We start from the raw sequence: 20,563 nt of genomic DNA, 5'->3' as shown, positions 1-20,563 counted from the left end.
TCCCTTTACTCATTTTTCCCTATCCCCTCCACTTTTCCCCTTTTCTATGAATTTCAGGCCATTCTGGGTTTTATTCTTTCCTGCAAAGATTTTACTTTTTATAGACATTGAAAAAATACATGTAAACAATTTTTAATAATTCTTTATTAATTTGATCCATTCATTTAAGGGTAATGTCTGATGCCTCCAAGTTTATACCCATGAATGCTGTTGGACAGGGCTGGAAAATATGGAGAACATTCCTCTAGACCCTCCTGGTGTCATGTCACAAGATGTCCCAACCAGAGCCAGAAGAGTGACTCTGAGTGTATAAATGACAGGTTGCAAGGGAGACATCTGGAGCTGACTGTGAAGTGCCTAGGGAGGGAGAGATAGAACTGCAATGAAGCCTGGAAGGACAGGAAACTCTTTTCACTGATTGCTCCAAACAGAAATTCTTTCCTCTCTTTATTCACACTCAGTTGGAAGTGGGAAAGGCAGAGAGAAAGACACCAAACTGGTATTCAGTTCACAGCTAGTGACCCTCTGGTTATCTGCAAAGGGACGTATACACATTAAATCTGAATTTTCCAGTGTTATTCACTCCTAAAGCTTGGAGTCTAGGGTCTTATAGATGGGACCTATAAGAAGCAAGCTTATTCAGATTGGGCCATGTGGATCTGGGCAATTTTTGTACTTTCCACCCTCTTTTTTTGATTCTGCAGCTGGGTACTGCTGTGGAAAAGAAGAGTATGAAAGTGACCAAGCTTGGGTTTTGCCCTCTGGAACCCTGAAAACCCCAGCTTGCTTCCCTGAAGGCCCTTTTCTTGTTGTAGAGCTGAGCTATGGATTCTGAGTTCTATCCATGGAAATCAAAGGTGGATACTGTCTTAGGGAATAAAAGTGATCCAGATAAGTCACATATTTGGGTAATAGATGCTTTCAAAGCTATACTTTCCTGCACCCACCAAAGTTTCAGCCCCAGCAAAATAGAAAACCCAGGAACGTCATGCACTGGGACAACACTGTGATGTGGCTGATTCACACCATGTGGGCGACACACTCAAGTGCAATGACAACAGTTGTGGGACAGGGTCTTTCTCCCTAATTGGCTGCTGCTGTGATGTTGTAGGTGCCCTGGTTACCACTTTACTAATCTTGACAAGGGAGAAGGACTATGGAAGTACTGGTCTCTAAGGGAGAGCATCTGGGTGAGTGGGGTGGGAATGTGGGCCGTTCACATAGGGAAGTGGCAGGTGGTGTCCAGCACTTGTAGTAGTAACATGAAGGTGGGATGTGGTCTTCCCTCTGCTGAAGTGGGCACCATGGGAGCCTTGGCTCTGCCACTTGCCAGGTCATAACGCCAGGGGCTGCACTGGCTAGTATAGGGAGTTACAAGAATGGGCATCACATCAGACAGCCTTGAGAATGAGAACTAGCCCTGGTCCTTATTTATAAAGTGGGGAACCGTTCTGATTCCCTCTCTGGGCTGAGTGCGAGGAGGCATGGTGTGGTGCACACCCATGTGCTTCGTAACTGTAAACCCATATGCCCTTTTGAGACTCCCTAGATGGAGACAGAACCAGGAGGTTTTGGTGCCTTTCTTACTTCTTCCTTGGTTAGCACTGCTGAGCACATATTCCAGCCTTTCCCGCAGGCGGTCACTGATAAATACAGATGCCTCCAGGCGTTGGCGCAGGTTCTGGATTTCAACAAGATTCTTTTCCAGCAGGTCAGCCCCTGTTGCATATCACAAAGACATGGGAGAGGTAGGAAATGGGGAAAGCTGATCACTCACAGGCAGGTGGGGCCCCTGCCCAGGGACTTTCTGCAAGACCCCTGCCCAAATCTATATTTCTGCCAAATTCCCCTTCTCATCTAAGTACCTAGGAAGTACCACGTAATTTTGTTTAAAGAGCTCTTGGGCTTTCAAACACAAGACAGCTCTCTGTAAGGAAACTTCACAAAGCCTCCTCCCAGACAGTGGCTGAGTACACCTGGGGGGGATGGACACTGGCCTGAGAACAAGGGTGAGAAACTGCTAAAGTCCTCTAAGTAGGACTGGCCTAACAAGGAGAAAGCATGTCTACCTCCCTTGGCAGCAATCCAGAGGGCCCTCCTCTCTCTACCTCAGACCTCTCGGACTCAATGATCCATGATGGAAAAACCTTTAACCCACAAACAGAAAGAATAAGGTAAATGCATATGAAATTAGATCAGGCTATGAATTATGAGTGATACTGAATGTTTCTCTTTGGTGAACTGACAAGAAAGAGCCTGGGGAGGTGTAATGACCTGAAGAAGGAACAAGAGAGAAGGGAACACCTTCAAGGAAGGAAAAAGATACCTAAAGGGAAGGGGAAAGAGACCAAAAATGGGCATCATCCTTCAGAATATCTTGCTTAGTGTCAGGTTTCTCTCTGAGAATTTCAACTGTTGTATTTTTACATTGTCTGCATCCCAGAAACTGAGATGCTTCAAGCCACTTCTCTCTCTACATGGCTGTATCCCTAGCCACTGGGTGTCAGGATGCCTGGCTCCAAACTCAATGGCAAAGTCTGAGAGGCAGGATTAGCTTACAGTTGTATTCAAAGTGTGTGTGTGTGTGTGTGTGTGTGTGTGTGTGTGTGTGTGCACGCATGCATGTGTACACACGCATGGGCAGAAATAGTCTCCAATCCTGCAAACAGCTCTTGACCTAAGGAAGACCTTCCCCATGGAAGCCTGAGCTTGGAATTCTAGAACAGCCTAAATCTAGGCCTAGGAAGGTTGTAGCACAGAGAAAAGGAAACACAAATATGAGGCAACTCATCCTCCCTAGAGAGTGACTCAGAATGCCCTGACTTCCTTTATTCTCCTGCCCAGGGTGAGTCCCTAGGTAAGGGAAATGAGAGAGGAACATAGAAAGGACCGGCTCTGAGCTGGACCCTCATTCTCTGGTGGACTCACAGGATACTGCTCCTTTATATTCTCACCCACTTCTGTGAGCCAGGGTCTAAGGGAGAAACAAACAAACTTCCAGCCAGGAAAGGAATATATCAATAGGCCCTATTTCACCAACTGCTCCTTTGTATTTTACCAGAGGGCTTGGAGTTGGGCAGGTACAAAGAGGAAGAGGATAGGTTCTCAGATGCATTCCTTCTCTGAAGGTTCATCTTGTCCCATGGGCTACTGCTGCCACGATGCTCAGGGTCTGGTGTCCAGTTCAGCTGTGCGGTGCCACTCCAAGGATAGAAGGGCTGGGCAGACATGGCTTCTGAATGGTTACTGGGCAATGAAGCTGAATCAGCAGGAGTGGCTACAAGGACATCTGTCCAGAAAGGAATATGAGTGAGAAACAAATGGGGAAGTCAGAAATGAAGTGTTTTAAAAATAATTATACTTGTTTGAATAGTGTCCTCCAAAAACTCATGTCTACCTGGAATCTCAGATTATGACCTTATTCGAAAATAGGGTCTTTGTAGATGTAATTAGTTAAGATGAGATGATATTGGATTTGGGTGGACCCTAAATCCAACTTGAATGATGTTCTTATAAGAAAAGGAGAGAAGACAGAGATAAAGAGACACACAGGGGAGAAGACCATGTGACAACAGAGCCAGAAACTGGAGTGAGGCATCTACAAGGCAACGAGTGCTCCCCGCAACCACCAGAAGTCAGGAAGCAGAGTTCCCATAGTGGTGCAGCGGAAACGAATCCAACTAGGAACCATGAGGTTGTGGGTTCGATCCCTGGCCTCACTCAGTGAGTTAAGGATCTGGCATTGCCGTGAGCTGTTGTGTAGGTTGCAGACATGGCTCAGATCTGGCGTTGCTGTGGCTCTGGCGCAGGCCAGAAGCTACAGCTCCAGTTAGACCCCTAGCCTGGGAAACTCCATATGCTGCGGGTGCGGCACAAGGAAAAAAAAAAAAAAAGAAAAAAGAAAATACTTAAAAAAAAAAAAAAAAGGTCAGTAAGAGGCAAAGAAAAGGGGGCATGGCCTGCTGACATCTTGTGAGCCACATGGGAAGGCCCTGCTGACATCCTGATTTCAGACTCCTAGCCTCTAGAACTGTGAAAGAACAAATTTCTGTTGTTTTAAAACATCCAGCTTGTGATACTTTATTTAAGCAGCCTTAGAAAACTAATATAGTAATAATTCATGGAAGGCAGACTAAGGTGGATATCAGCAACCCCCGGCCTATTGCTGAATATCAGCTAAAAACTCATTTCCCAAGGACTATAAATTTCCATCCAAGGTAACTGGTCTTCCTGGCCTATGATATCGAGAAGCAGTCATTAGATGTAGTGTCTGAGGGTCACAGTGCACACACAGCAGGGGTACAGGGGCCCCTCTCGTAGCTCCCTCTATAATCCCCAATGCTGGAATGATCCCAACAGTCTATGCCCCTGCCAGCAACACAGCAGCTAATCCCTCCCGAGATTGTTCTGTATTGGGGTTGTTAGTCAAGGAGGAGGAAGAGAAAGTGGCCTCCACTTCTCGCCCAACAGGCAGAAAACCCAGTCAGGGTGGCTAACTGCTGGTGGCACCCACTCTTCCTGCCTAAGCGGACTCTGGACGTCTTTTGATGCTGAGCAAGTGTCTGAGGAAGGTGAATGGTGATTTGTATTCCACCCAGAATGGCTCATGAGTCTGTAAAAATAATTCTTAAATACAGCTCAGATTGTCTGGCTCCTGTCCAAAGAATGACTGGGATATTTCTGCACAGGAGAATGTAGAATCAAAAAATATACAGTATCTTACAGCTCAATGATGCTATGAAAATATGGTCATGTCCTGTGCTGGTTCCCTTTAAGGAAAAATCCAGCTGGGTGGCAGGGCCATAATTCATAGAAGAGTTTAAGAGTCTGCCCCCTTTCTTTTTTCTTTTCTTTCTTTCTTTTTTTTTTTTTTTTTTTTTTTTTTTTTCATTTCTTGGGCCGCTCCCGTGGCATATGGAGGTTCCCAGGCTAGGGGTCCAATTGGAACTGTAGCTGCCGGCCTACGCCAGAGCCACAGCAACACAGGATCTGTGCCATGTCTGCAACCTACACCACAGCTCTTGGCAACGCTGGATCCTTAACCCACTGAGCAAGTCCAGGGCTCGAACCTGCAACCTCATGGTTCCTACTCGGATTCGTTAACTTCTGTGCCACAATGGGAACTCCTGTCTGCCCCCACAGTACTCAGGTCTCTCCCTGAGCAGGCAGGAGTGAGGTCCCATTTCCCTCAACTAAGCCAAGTTCCTCTAGGGAACTGCCTACTTAAATCAGTATCCAGTAGGTCTCTCCTTCCACAATTTACAGAAAGCCAGATGTGATTAACATCATTGTGAAAGAGAGTAAACTATGTTAAGCCTTTAGTTCAAAGCCTCACTTAAAAGTAGGAACTCAGTCGAAATGTGATTTCCAACTCCTTTCAAAGCTCCTTTATCCCCTCCTCCAGAAAATCAGCTTACTCCTAGCCAAAGGGGCTTTCGGGTCTGTCAGCAACAGCGATTAGCACTTTCTTGTCCCATTCTCCCCTGGCCACACAACACAGGGAACATGCCCCACACCACACATGGACAGGAGCAGAGAACAGTCTCCTAGGAGGGGAAGTTAGCTTCGCAGGAAAGCTGCTACATCTATCACACACCATTTCTTAATGACCCTAGAAATTTTGGCCCCCAAAGAATAGGAAGAGTAGTGATAAGTCATTGCCCCTCTGAGAGAACAATGATTTCAGATGGGAAAAAGAAGGGCTTCAGTCTCCCTCAGAAAAGATAGAGGTAGCAGAAAACAAGGCTGATGCTTTCTGGGAATGCCTCTCCAGAGGCTACATCTCAAGTGTGGCCATTCTTAACAAGTGGTGGCAGGAATTGCAGGTGAGGGGAAGGTGTGTTTGCCCTTCTCCTGCTGTCTCTCAGGGCAGTGTTGAGGTGGAAGCAAGTGCCTCTGGGGAACTGAGTTCAAGGATGCACACAAAATCCTCATCCGTCCTCTTGGAAGATGTCACATACACATCAAGGGCAGCCCATCTGTTTATAAATTCATGGGTGGAAGTGCAGTGTGCATGGGGTCTTGTCTCATTTGTAAAGGCTAGACATTTGTGCTGGGAATAGGGGCAGAAAAACTGGAATGGGGAAAACGCTCCAGAAGCCTAAAGAGAGAGGAGTGTGAAGGGGTGATGCCCTCCCTGCTTGGTCCCTGACTGCTCAGGCTGCAGTGTAGTGAGCAGTCTAAGCTTTAGAGACAACTAGAGGTAAATATTATTTCAAGGTCAGTCGTCTTCAGTAAGTTCCCTGACTTCACTGCACCTGAGTGTCCTTGAGAGGACTGCTGTCCTCATTAAAGGAGGCAACATAAGTGTAGTGGTCAATAATATAAGCATAATAGGTGCTCAATAAATGTGAATTTCCTGTCTTCCCTTGGCTGCTATACTTGTGAGGGAAACATGTTGCTTTGCTTCTCAGGGTAAAATGAGAAACAGGAATAGTACCAAGTCAAAACCCACTATGGCTTACTCATGCCTGAAAGAGTCGACTCAAAAAACGCATATATAAATTTAAAAAATCATCCAAAAAAAAAAAAAAAGAAAGAAAGAAAGCAAAAACCTATGGTATTCCCGCTTTGGCACAGTGGGTTAAGAATCCAACTGCAGCAACTCAGGTCACTGCAAAGGCATGGGTTTACTCCCTGGCCTGGCACAGTGGGTTAAAGGATCCCGTCCCTGCCCAGGGAACTTCCATATGCCACAGGGGTGGCCAGGAAAAAAAAACAAAAACAAACATATATCCAGGGACTAAGGATGGTTTCCTGGTCCCTTGGTTGCTCACACAAGAATTTGATTCATACAGTTGCTTAAAAATTCAAATAACTTTTCTCAGGAGGGAAAATAAAGAGAAAGCTTAGCAGGAGAAATCCTCCTTTTCCACCCTCACCAAGGCTACCCAAGGGCCCTCCTTGGGGAATTCTGGAGACAGGCCTGCTGCTGAGGGATTCAGCCAGTCCCAGATACTGAAGGTTTAGAGGATATTACAGATGAATTATTAGAATGATGGGTTGGATCTGTAAATCCACAAATGATAAAGAATCTTTAGTGGTGAATAGAAAATAGGAACTGTGGCTGTTTACCCAAAGGATTCCAAGATCAGAGGCCCAATGTTAATAACGTTCACATCTGTGGTCTGAAAGATGACATGACTGTGTGTGTTGCAGTGATGAGAGAGCATTTGTCTACTCACTTTCCTCACCTCATGACCCCTCCCCTCAAGTCCAACACCATGTATGTGTAAGAGGGGGTCTGGTGGCTGATGATGTGTGGGATTAGGAATGGAGAAAAGCTACCTGATAACCTTGGAGCCTGTGCTTAGCCCTGAATTCCAGGCTTGTGCTCAACCAGGTACCTCACAGTGGATTAGCCAGGTCTAGACAAATGAGTGAGCACCCAGAAACTGGAGGCTCTCTGGGTACTCACTGGCCACGTCCATTGCAGGGCGCATTTCCTGCTCATCAAGTAGTAAGGAGGTGCTGTTGAGGAAGCAATGGGCAGCAGACTGGGCATAGCTGCTGGAGCAGATCCGGGGGCAGGTCTCTACGACATCTGTCACTTTATCCATTTTGTGCATCTTTCTTAAGATACTGGTGGGTAAGATAGGCAGAAGGAAAAATGAAGGTCAAACACCATAGCTGTATTGATCTGGAGCTCACAGGAGGGGCCCCAGAAGTTAAGGAAAGTGTTTCTTTAGAGAAGAAGCCAAACAATTCCTTTCCTTTTGGCGGTAGAGGGTAGGGGGAAAGGGGAGAACAATAGTATCTAGTACCTTGGCCACCAACACCTTGAGAAAGAGAGAAGACCCATCAAGCTCTTTAAATAACACTTATGGTTCCTTCACAAGACACCTAGGGACCCATAAGAGTTCAAAACATAATCTACTAAATACTATTTACTGTGGCCCATCTGAAACCACTTTCTAAAGCAATGTTGCCTTCTGGAGTCTTGCAGTTTCTACACGTCCTTCCCTAAGTATAGTCATATAGTATAAATTTTCTTTCCAAAGAAAATTTGTAGCCATTTAACATCTCTTAGCACCTGCTGGGTCACCCTTGAAGATATTAATCTCATTCCAGTCTTTAAAGATCTACGGGAAATCAGAGGTGAGCCACAGGAGTAAAGGAGACTCCTAAGACTGGAAAGTTAGGTGAGAGCAGCTCTGTATTCTAAATTAGTGAATTCATATGAGATTGGGAACCAAAAGAATACTAAATTAAAAAATAGGAAATGAGGCCACATTGTCACTAAGGATATACAATGGTTTGATGGTATAAATCAGCTCTTTGTTTTCTTATGGGTTATGAGAGCTCCTGTTCCTTTGATCTTCTGGCCTTCGCTTCTGGATCCTTCACCAGATTATATCTTAAATAGCCCCTGAAAATCTGGAGTTACCTGAGGTTCCGCAGCATCTGTTCTCTTTGATACTTCTTACTTATACAATCATCTGAAAACCAAATTTGAAAAAGGACCAGTTGTAAGTTAGGTAGCTCTCATTTCCTGAAATACAAACAAACACTGGGTTCTCCTTCTGGGATCAGAGACACACAACTGCTTGACACTGGATACTCTGAATTTTCTCAGGAGACGCTGGCTGGGTTGAGTCTTTTTTTTTTTTTTGTCTTTTTGCCATTTCTTGGGCCACTCCCACAGCATATGGAGGCTCCCAGGCTAGGGGTCCAATCGGAGCTGTTAGCCGCCAGCCTATGCCAGGGCCACAGCAACGCGGGATCCGAGCCACGTCTGTAACCTACACCACAGCTCATGACAAGGCTGGATCCTTAACCCACTGAGCAAGACCGGGGATTGAAGCTGCAACCTCATGGTTCCTAGTCGGATTCGCTAACCACTGAGCCACAACAGGAACTCCTGGGTTGAGTCTTTAGAGAGCTTGTCTGGCTGACTTACCTGAACTCACCATGAAGATCATCATCTCTACTTGCTCTGCCCTGAGTCAGAGTAAAAAGCTGAAAATGTCTCTTTTCCCATAGAGCATGGGCTACTTGTCCAGCTGACCTCTGACCACTCCAGCCAGAGCCTCCAAGTTCTGCCACAAGGCTGGCCCCTAGTCCCAAGTCTGTGTGTCCCATCACAGCTTTCATGCAGAACCCACCCCTATTTTTGTAGAGGTGACAGACATCTCTGTCTCACCTCTGCATCTCCCATGAGGAGCTCACTATGGCAGGTCTTACCATGTGTCCTTAGGTCTTTAGGGAATATTCCATGTAACAGTTCCTGAAATAACAAATACTCCCACAAAAGGTACTAGTAAATACAGTGCCTAAACCATTCCCAAATCAGCATGATTCTCTTATCATTTTCTGGAAGTGCACTGATTAAGATTGTTTACTTGATCCTAAGAACAATCATGCACCACTTAGGGGCTGGTATCATTTGACCTAATTTTTTAGGTGAGGAAATGGATATCCAAAGAAATATTAACATGTCAGAGCTAGTAATGAACATATCCAGGCTAGAGGAAGGGTCTTCAGATGCCCAGTTTAGGGCTCTTTTTCACAACAACCAGCTGCCCCTGTTCTAGCTCTCTTTCTGCCAGTTAGTTTCAGAGAAATGCTGTCACCCCTAGTGATGCCTCCTGCTGTAGCAGCTATATTCCATGAGGGATGGAGGAGCTGGTGATCATCATGGCATCCTCAACCCTGTGCGCCTCTCCTTGTTGCTCCTCACCAACCAGTCCCCAAGGCTGGCCATGACAATCTCCATAACTTTGTCATGGCCCCAAGAAGGTGGTTACAAAACAGGACACCAGATTGAAAAGTCACTTGTGGATGGGTGTGGGCCTGTGTGAAACTAGGTCCTGGGGAGGGATTGAAGGCCCTCTCGAGCCCCAAGGCCAGCTCACCCATGCTGAATTTGCTGACGAGGCTCTCTGCTAGCTGGCTGACCTTGGCCAGCTGCTCACAGAAATGCTCCTTCATGTAGTCGTCAAACTTATTCCTGCTGAGGAGTTCCTGGAAGGTCTTCACTGTGTTCATGACATGCTGGATGAGAACGGAAGAGACAGCTCTCCCAATCCTTATCTTTTGCTGCAGATGGGTCAACTCTTGAAGCTGATCCTGGATCAAGGAATATTTCCTAAAGTGGGAAAGAAATCGTAAGGGTGGATAGGGGTGACTGATAGGTTACGGTGCTTTAGCAGAAGATGTGAATTTCACTAAACACTCCCACAGTGAATTCTAGCACATGTTTAGTGACTTGAATATGGTAAAGGGAGTAAAGGGAAGAAAACAAAATTCCTCTATGTAAAAAGATGCCTCCTAAGATCTGCACCATACTTCTGAAAATGGAACCAGGGTTTCTTCTCGAGTTCTACTTTAACATCTGTTCCATGTCCTTCTCTTCAGCTTACAATCCATTTTAACATAGTAAACAAAGTCAGTGTTAACTGAAAAGTTGAAAGGAAAATCATCATGTGAGAGAAAAGAAAACTTGTTCTAGGCAGTGGGATTCTCTTTTTGCTAGGAGGGACCTATCCGAGGCTTTTCTGTAGATAGCCAAGGCTCAACTGGCAAGACATCTTCAAGCCTTTAACCATGTATACTATGACTTCTATATTCTCCATGGTTACTACTATAGTGTTTTGCCCACAAGGGTTCAAAACAATGATCTGAAAAAAGAAGGATCTCTATAAAATGATCTGAACTAATTTAGAACCCCATGATATCCTGCCCAACATTACTATTTGTTGTAGAGAAAAGTAGAAGAGAAGGTTTTAGTTTCTCTTGTTGCTGAGGGAGGCGAAGCAGTTAGATGTAAGAGCAGGACTCAGCATGCCTGGATTCTAGCCCCAGTGCACTCTACCTTCCCACGTGGGAAGTCGATTTACTACTTTGTGCCTCAGTTTTTATGTCTGCAAAGTGAAAGCAGTAAAGCTCCTTTGCCTTTTATAGAAATAGGGTCAGGATTGAAACTTATTTTAAATGTTGGGATAAGTAGAGCAAAGCCTATAAAGCATTTGATTTATAAAAAAAGAAACCAGATTATCATTCATTACTTTGGTAATGATGAATTTATAAGACCAGCTTGACATTCCCTGCTTCTGCAGGTGTGCCAGAGCAGAACCAATGACTTCTGATTTCATCAGTTTCTCTTGGAGACCTTGGCAGTATTGTCCACATTGCGCCAGCAGGGAGCACAGGTGCTATTCGTTTTCTGAGAAGCTGAAATGTGTTTGAGGCCCAGAATTGCTAGTCTGGAACATGTAATCCAGGTGGTGGAAGGGGCCAGAATGGGGATCAGGGCAAGTCATATCCCATGTAGCGTAAAATTCCCTTTGAACTTTTTCAACCACCCTGCACTTTATTCACATTTCTGTCCAACATTTCTCATGTCGTTAGGTAGCTACTGGTTACAATACTAAGAGTTCTTTCAGTGCTGGGAGTGTTTTATTCGTCTTATGCACATAGCCAACACAGAGGAGGCTCCCAGGAAACAGTTCCTCAGTATTGGAAAAGAGAAGTACTTGCAAACCTCCACTCATCTCTCACTGTGTTCTTGTCCTAAGTGTCCTCTCAGGGAGCCTATGGATTCTCCACTGATGCAGAAAACCCTTTCCCTAAGAAGGACCCTGCCCTCACCTCTGGGGAGGTCTGAGAAATGGAAATGTCCTCAGTAATTCATCTCAATGCAAGACATCTTAGGAAGAAATGGCCTTTCCCTACACTTTTTTTTTTTTCATTTGGGCTTCCAAAACAGCCAGAGGTTTGAACAATTAGGCTGTTTCATTGAATCTATTAGTATAATTTTCTTCTCCACCAGTTTGGGTTTCTCCATGGAAGAGACAAGATCTTATGGATTCCAGATGCCTAACATGGTATCTATAGACAATGATACCATACATTCGGTCAACATTTATGAGATACTATGTATATCGCATATGTTTTTCAAAAGTAATGTAAGTACAGAAAAACATTATTATTACTGCTGCCTCAGAAGCATTAGGATTCAAGCACACTGCAAAATCTCAGAAATTCTACTTTGATTCAATATACAGATGACTTACTCCTTTGTTCCACATCTAGAGGGAACTCATGAAGCTAATTCAAAATATCTGTTATAACAACTGGCTTACAAAGGCCATAAAGCCTCTCGAGATAAACTTCAGTTTTCACAAGGAAAGGCACATTAACTAGGTCATGATTTATCTGTAAAAGGAATCTTTCTGTCTTCAGAAAGAATAAGTACCACCACAAAGTAATCCTAGCCTATGATTAGGAAACAATTTAGAAGCTTCCTCAAACATGCAGGATATTGCCAAGGCAGTGTCCCTGACTTTTCCTTGTTAGATTCTCCACTCTATGTATGAACTGATTAAAAATAACACTCAAGGAGTTCCCATCGTGGCTCAGTGGTAACAAATCCAACTAGGAAACATGAGGTTGTAGGTTCGATCCCTGGCCTTGCTCAGTGGGTTAAGGATCCATCGTTGCCATGAGCTGTGGTGTAGGTTGCAGACATGGCTCGGATCTGGTGTTGCTGTGGCTTTGGCGTAGGCCGGTGGCTACAGCTCTGATTAGATCCCTAGCCTGGGAACCTCCATATGCCGCAGGTGCGGCCCTAGAAAAGACAAAACAAAAAACAAACAAACAAAAATAACACTCAAGAAACTCTTCCTTGGGAAACAAAAAATGAGGACGGCTTTAATGAAACTAATAGGCTTTACAAAATTCTCCTGCACTGGGACTCCCCAATCATACTAAACCTTTTATTATTGTTTAGAAATGTAATAAGCTTTGAGAGTACTTATGCAAAAACATGGAGAAAAAAAAATAGACCTAGAATCTATTAACAGTTTGCAAATGGGTCCAGTAGCTAGGGCATAGCCTAATTGTTTAAAGGCAATAGCGGCAGCCTCTAAAAGTATAGCACCTCCTTGAAACTTGTTAAGGTAAGCAAATTAAATTTACAAGTTCCTCATGTTGTAGAAAATTTGCTAAACACTGAGCATACACACCATTTGTTAGCCAGCAAATGTTAAAATCACTTATGAGATTCTACTATCTCCTAATCCGAGCATTCTTCACTGCAATTCTTTAAACCTACTCTTACCTGATGGAGAGAGGCTTATAACTGTGCTGGATTGAGTTCCCCAAGTTTAACTTCTAGATTAGATTTACAACAACCCCTATGAGCCAATCCAGATTTAGTATTCTATGTTGGTGGTTCCTATGCCAAAAATTCTGGAGGGAAATATGGATATGCTCTAGCCACTCAACATGAATTATTAGAAAGAAGAGTCCCTTCTTCAGTTTAATCAGCCAACTTGCAGAACTGATTATATGTGGAATCTAAAAAAAAGATACAGTGAACTTATTTGCATAACAGAAACTGACTCACAGTCTGAAAAACTTATGGTTGCCAAAGGAGACAGGTTCTGGAGGGTAGGGATGGGCTGGAGATTTGGGGTGGAAATGTTGTAAAATGAGATTGTGATGATGGTTATATAACTATAAATATAACAACATTTATTGAATTAAAAAAATGAGGACTTAGTATCCCATACACTAGAACCTAGAGACTTGGTACTCTGGAAAAGACATCAACAAAAACAGCACCTGATCCTCAATGGAAAGGGCCCTAACAGCTTTTTTAAATTTCTCTCACAGTTAAATTATGGTATTGTGACACTTGGGTCCATGCCTCTCAATTCAGAGAGACCCCACCCTCACCCACAGCACCGGACTCTTGGGACTCTTGGACTTTAAGTCAGACTATGGCTGACTTAAAAACGAAAGACTTCCAGGAAAAAAAAAATCTTCCCTCCAAGCAGATTACAGCATAAGGTAGGCAGCTTACACCCAAGACCACAGAACATGATTCTCATTTTGAGTTTGGTGATGACTCTCTAGATATAACACAAAAGGCATGGTCCATAAAAGGAATAATTGGTAATCTGAACTTGATTAAAATTAAAAACTTTCTTTGCAAAAGATATAGTCGAGAATAAGAAGTCAAACCACACACATGGAGGAGTCCCCGTCGTGGCGCAGTGGTTAATGAATCCAACTAGAAACCATGAGGTTGCGGGTTTGGTCCCTGGCCTTGCTCAGTGGGTTAAGGATCTGGCATTTAAGGATCCGGCATTGCTGTGAGCTGTGGTGTAGGTTGCAGACGTGGCTCAGATCCCAAGTTGCTGTGGCTCTGGTGTAGGCCAGTGGCTACAGCTCAAATAGACCCCTAGCCTGGGAAACTCCATACGCCGCAGGAGCGGCCCAAGAAATGGCAAAAAGACAAAAAAAAAAAAAAAAAAAAAAAAAAAAAAAAAATCACACACATGGAGAAAATATTTGCAAAATATACATTAATAGAGGACTCTTTTCCATCTTATCCATCCAAAATACACAGACTTCTCAAAATTCAACAATAAGAAAATGAACAATCTAATTAAACGATAGGCAGAAAGACCTAAACAGACACCAAAGAAGATATACAGAGGGCATATAACATATGAAAAGATGCTTAACATCCATGTCATCATGAAATTGCCAATTAAATATCATACTAAGTGAAGTAAGACAGAGAATGACAAATATCACATGATATTACTTATATGTGGAATCCTAAAAAATGATACAAATGAATTTATTTATGAAACAGAAACAGACTCAGTTTTCAGAAAAAAACCTATGGTTACCAAAGGGGAGAGGGATGGATTGGGAGCTTGGGATGACATGTGCACACTATGGTGCATGGAAGAGATGGTCAACAGGGACCTACAGTATAGCACAGGGAACTCTACCCACTGTGATAACCTATATGGGAATAAATATGTGTATACGTTAACTGAATCACTTTTGCCATACAGCCAAAATTAACACAACATTGTAAATCAACTATACTTCAATAAATTTTTTTTAAAACACCAACAATGAGAAACCACTATGCATCAGTTAGAATGGTAAAAATCCAGAACATTGACGATGCTAAATGCTGGTAACAATGTGGAGCAACAGATACTCTCATTCATTGCTGGTGGGAGTGAAAAAAGCTATAGCCACTTTTGAAGGCAGATTGGCAGTTTCTTACAAAACTAAGCATATTCTTACCATATGAATTAGCAATCCCACTCCTCACTATTTATCCAAATGAGTTGAAAACTTGTATTCACATAAAAATCTGCAAACAATGTGTACAGCAGCTTAATTCATAATTGCCAAAACTTGGAAGCACCCAAGATGCAGCAGGTGAATGGATAAATAAACTGCGGTACATCCAGAAAATGGAATATTATTCAGTTCTTTAAAAAATGAGCGATCAAGCTATTGAAAGACATAGAGGAATCTTAAATGCTTATTACTAAGTGAAAAAAGCCAATTTGAAAAAGCTATGTAGTATGTGTATGACTGCAACTATATGACATTCTGGAAAAAGGCAAAATTATGGCAACAGTAAAAAGATCAGCGGCTGCCAAGGATTAAAAGAGAGAGGATGAATAAGTGGAGCACAGAGTATTTTTTAGGTTTAGAGAGTATTTTGTCTTCTTACTCTTTTGACTGTGTCTTTGCAAAGCAAAAGTTTTCAATTTTAATCAAGTTCAGGAGTTCCCGTCGTGGCGCAGTGGTTAACGAAATCTGGCTAGGAACCATGAGGTTGCGGGTTCCACCCTGGCCTTGCTCAGTGGGTTAAGGATCTGGCGTTTCCGTGAGCTGCGGTGTAGGTTGCAGACTCAGCTCGGATCCTGAGTTGCTATGGCCCTGGTGTAGGTGGTGGCTACAGTTCTGATTAGACCCCTAGCCTGGTAACCTCCATATGCCACAGGAGGGGCCCTAGAACAGACCAAAAAAAAAAAAATTTTTTTTTTAATCAAGTTCAGATTATCAATTATTCCTTTTGCAGATTATGCCTTTTCTGTTGTATCTAGAGAGACATCAACAAATTCAAAATCATCTAGATTGTCTGCTGCGTTATATTCTAGGAGTTTCATAATTTTGTGTTTTAACATTTAGTTTTGCTATCTATTTTGAGTTAATTTTGTGAAGGGTATAAGGCCTGTATCTAGGTTCATTTTTTTTTGAATATGGATGTCCAGTTGTCCAGCACCACTTATTGATAGGGTTGTGAACAGTCATTCTACATGATACTACAATGGGGGATGCATGTCATTACACTTTTGTCAAAAGTCATAGAATATACAACACCAAGAATGAATCCTAATGTAAACTATGGACTTTGAGTGATACTGATGTTCATAGATTATAACAAATATACCACCCTGGTGCAGGATGTTGCTGATTGGGGAGGAGGCTATGCATGTGTGGGGGCAGGGGGTATATGGAAACTCTGTACTTTGCTCTCAGTTTTGCTCTAAACTTAATATTGCTCTAAAAATAAAGTCTATCTTTTTAAAAAATAATGAGAATATATGTTTAAAAAATGTATTTGACAAAGTGGGTGTAGGCTTTGTGGATTGAGAGCCCAGGACTATAATATTATTTCTGCCAAAAGCTGCTGTGCAACTTTGATCAAGCGACTATATCTTTGGGCCTGAGTGTTCTCAATGCTAAGATAACTCTCAAGTTATTTTAGCTCTCACATTATTCTCTGGGTCAGTGAAATTTAGATGGTACATACTGACAGTGACCTAATGGAGCATGAAGCAGAATTTTAATCACCTCTACAGCTGTGCTCCAACCACTAAGCAAGTTAGTGACAAGTCTGTAACTGGTGCTTACAGGTAATTGTGTAATGGATTAACTTCATATTATTTGAATGCCTTTGCAAAGTTATAGGAAAATAGCTGTTAGAGACAGACTGACAAATCTAGCCAATAGGCCATTTTTGGGCAAATTTATAAGCTTATTTTAAAAATTGAGCTTATCATTCTGTAGTGTATACAGAAGCAGAAATATAATAGTGAACACATGAAGCTTATATAATGTTATTAACCAATATTACCTTAATTAAAAATAATTTTTTAAACTTGAGCTTATCAAAATTACCACTGTAGAAGCCATAGGCATGAACTTCAGTAGAGAATTTGGTGGGGATGGAGAAGCCTCTTACAAGTCTATCTCCTCAGGCACTGAGATGGGTCAGTTTTCACGCCTGAGGTAACAGGCAGTTCTTATGTGCTCCCATCAGTGCAGGAAAGAGACACTACTCAAATGACTGGAAGATTTCCATGAAATCTCAAGCACCCATGAAGAGCATATATTTGGTGAATATATACATTGTTAGAATAAAACCAAATAACTCTGAATAATATAAAGTAATAATAATTACTTTAATAAGAAAAATACTATAGACTTTTCTCTAAAAGATTTCCAGGAATGTCTTAAGAGAAAGTCGTACAGTTAAGGTACAGATGCAGCCCCTTAAGCTGCTATGATAGCGAAGACAATTCTAACAGTAGAAGTCTCTGAACAAAAAGTCTCTTACCCCCTGTGGAACACAGAGGAAAATCCTGCTTCCTCAGGCTGTGTCTTCTGCTCATTCACTCCCCTCTCAGCAGATCCCTTCCTCTCTAAGGGCTGATGCATCCCAGTCTTCAACTGGAGCATTTTCTCACGAAGAACCCTCTTCCTACATCCTTTAAAAGGAAAGATAGAAAAGAAATGCACCTGGGTCTCCACAATGGCTAGACTTTCCTCCAAAGCTACCTAGAGGAATCAAAACAAAAGAACGGTTTAAAGAAGTTGGATTACTAAGGATCCCCTAGGAGCATAAAAATCACAGGAGCAGAATTTATGGAGAAGTAAACAATAAAGACTACAAGAGTTCTTCCTCAGCTATCAGGACCTTGGATCACCACTGGGTTGGAGGAAAGATGCAGCAAGTAGGGGGAGATGCTACTAGGAGGAGGAAGAAGAGGGTCCAGGGAAGTTTTAGAAGAAAAAAAACCAAGCAAACAATGAAGTAAACAAATGAAAACAAATAGGATTTATTTAAACTGGGCTAAAGGATGAGTATTTTTAATTCTTACAGTTGAGATAAAGTTCCTTGGTAGTGTCCCTTTAGAAATCAGAAAGGCTTTTTATCATCTCTAAGTTTTGATAGTTACATAGGCAAAACCAAAATCTGAGATGGTAGAGTTCAAATCCCAAGTCACTGGGACATCAACTACAGTGACATGGAAGGACTCAGGGTGTCTGGTCTCAAGCTGTAACCGCAGAATTAGAATGTGGAGGGAGCTACAGAACCTGAGGAAGCCCTGCCTTGTGATGGCCTGCTGTACCCAACACAAGGCTACCTGTTTCTCCCTGCATGTCTCTATCAATAACAATCACCTGCCTTACCAGCCAGTTTTAATATCTTCCCTTTGGAGGGGATTTTGTCAGGGACTAAACTGTAGATTGAAAATTATAGTGTCTTAGTCCTTTAATCATGACTATAATGTGAATTTTTTTTCTTCTCAATGTTCCTATGTTTGTTTGCCTTTGATTTTCAGCTGTTTTACAACCATGTGCCTAGATGTGGTTCTCTTATTTTTGTCCTGTTTGGAGCTGACAGAATTTCTTGTACATTGCTAGCTCGTCAGTTATTTTTTAATTGGCCAGTACATTTTACAAAATTGTTTTCAATCCAATTTCTATCTCCTATGATGTGGGACTTCAAATACATGTATAATAGCCCTTTATAACATGATCTATACTTTCTTTTATTCGCCTCTCTGAAGTGTCCTTCTTTTTAGCTCTTTATATTTCAACTGCATATTTTATACTTATTTACTTTTCAGTGACTAATTCTTTTTCAACCATGTTCATACTGCTATTAAAGCCAATTACTGCTTTTTAAAATTATATAAGTTTATATATTTCAGTTCTAAAATTTCCATTTGATTTTTTTTTTGTTTGTTTTTTAGGGCCGCACCTGCAGCATATGGAGGGTCCCAGGCTAGGGGTCAAATTGGAACCGCAGCTGCAGGCCTACACCAGAGCCACAGCAACCATGACTCATGACCATGAATACAATGTCTGATCTGCAATTTTCTGTTCTTTGTAGGGAGACAGAGTCTCCTGGAGGGCCCCTACCCTAACTTACTAGGCTGAGTGTTGAGTTAGAGTTGCAAATTAGAGGCTAAAGAATTTATTTTTATTGTATATAAAATATGATGGGGAGTTACCGTCGTAGCGCAGTGGTTAACGAATCCGACTAGGAACCATGAGGTTGCGGGTTTGTTCCCTGCCCTTGCTCAGTGGGTTAACGATCCGGCTTTGCTGTGAGCTGTGGTGTAGGTTGCAGACGCGGCTCGGATCCCGCGTTGCTGTGGCTCTGGTGTAGGCCGGTGGCTCCAGCTCCGATTGGACCCCTAGCCTGGGAACCTCCATATGCCGAGGGAGCGGCCCAAGAAATAGCAACAACAACAACAACAACACACACACACACACACACACACACACAAAAGAAAAAAGAAAATATGATGGGGGGGTGATGTTGAGGAAAGCCTCAGGGAAGAGTAAGCCGAAATTAGAAAGTTGCTTTTAGGATCTTGCAATGATGATCAGATTTTTGTAGAATGAAAAAAAAAAGTTGGAAAAATATAATATTGACTTAGGCTTGTCATTTTTTTGTTTTGTTTTGTTTTGTTTTTAGGGCTGCACCCCCCGGGGGGGGGTATGCGGAAGTTCCCCTAGCCTTGGAATCAGAGCTGCAGCTGCAGGCCTATTCCACAGCCACAGCCATGCCAGATCCCAGCCGTGTCTGTGGCCTACACCCCAGTTTACCACAACGCTGGGTCCTTAACCCACTGAGCAAGGCCAGGGATCAAATCCAGGTCCAACACGGGTTCATTACCACTGAGCCGCAGTGGGAACTCCCTGGCCTTATTTATTTATCATCTGTTTTTTTATTATTGTAAAATTGGCATAAAGTGGGCCTCATGTTTGTGACATAACTTTTGGAATGTATATTTCCACTTAAAACTATTAAAATTAAAATATTCATCGTAAACGTCCTAAATTTATCTTAGGTTTCACCAACAGTGTACTTAAAATGGGCCTGGCTAAGGGACAAACCTGCCTGGCTGAAGTGTTGTTCTTGGTTGTGTGTCATTAACCGTAATTGCTTTCCCTAGTGTATTGGTTTTCGTATTTCCCCCACACCTGAAAGTCGTCGTTCAAAACCGATCATAAACCGTTTCCTTTGCTAAAACGTTTCAAAGTACTCTTACTCCCGAGTAAGGGCATTAAAAATAGACCTATCTGTTGTTACCTTGGAATGCATAAAAAGCCAAGAGACATTCAAGTATTACCCTGTTGAGGAGGGAGAAGGGTCTCCCGGCTAAGGTTGTCTGCTTCGGTTTCAACTGTTGATGGGAACTCAACTCACCTTTGCCAGCGCCGGGTGGATGGGGTTCCTGCGGACGCCGATTTCATGGTGCTTTTAGATTTAGAGGAAATCGTGTAGAATTTCTTCTTTTCCCTTAATCTATTTCCACCTCTCCCTGTGTCTCTCTCTTTTTTTTTTTTTTTTTTTTTTTTTGGCTCCTGACTGGACAGGACTTAGAGGAGAGACCACCCTTTTCCTACCAGTCTCTACCTGGACGTTACCGCCCGCCCGGGAGAGCGAGAGGAGCTGGGAAGACAGCGGGTGCCGGGCGACCACGCACGGGCC

At 42.8% G+C, this 20,563-nt stretch overlaps 1 protein-coding gene across 1 annotated transcript; it reads right to left on the bottom strand.

The window, feature by feature from the left end:
• Positions 1-126: 126 nt before the first annotated feature.
• Positions 127-20,526, bottom strand: LOC100156977 (myomegalin). The gene is made up of 8 exons (XM_001927313.5): positions 20,279-20,526; positions 17,390-17,540; positions 9,855-10,087; positions 8,387-8,438; positions 7,418-7,581; positions 3,059-3,289; positions 1,588-1,719; positions 127-357 (listed from the first exon to the last, which is right to left on the bottom strand). Exons 2-8 carry the CDS (start codon positions 17,509-17,511, stop codon positions 266-268), a joined length of 1,026 nt encoding a protein of 341 aa, XP_001927348.1. The 5' UTR covers positions 17,512-17,540; positions 20,279-20,526; the 3' UTR covers positions 127-265.
• Between the last annotated feature and the right edge of the window lie 37 nt (positions 20,527-20,563).

The sequence above is a fragment of the Sus scrofa genome, chromosome 4 (genome assembly GCF_054392235.1).
Source record: "Sus scrofa isolate SSC_HxYL_T2T_F1_AM1 chromosome 4, Sscrofa_HxYL_maternal_Yorkshire_Landrace_v2.0, whole genome shotgun sequence".
NCBI lineage: Eukaryota > Metazoa > Chordata > Mammalia > Artiodactyla > Suidae > Sus > Sus scrofa.
This window is presented reverse-complemented; position numbering and strand designations above follow the sequence as displayed.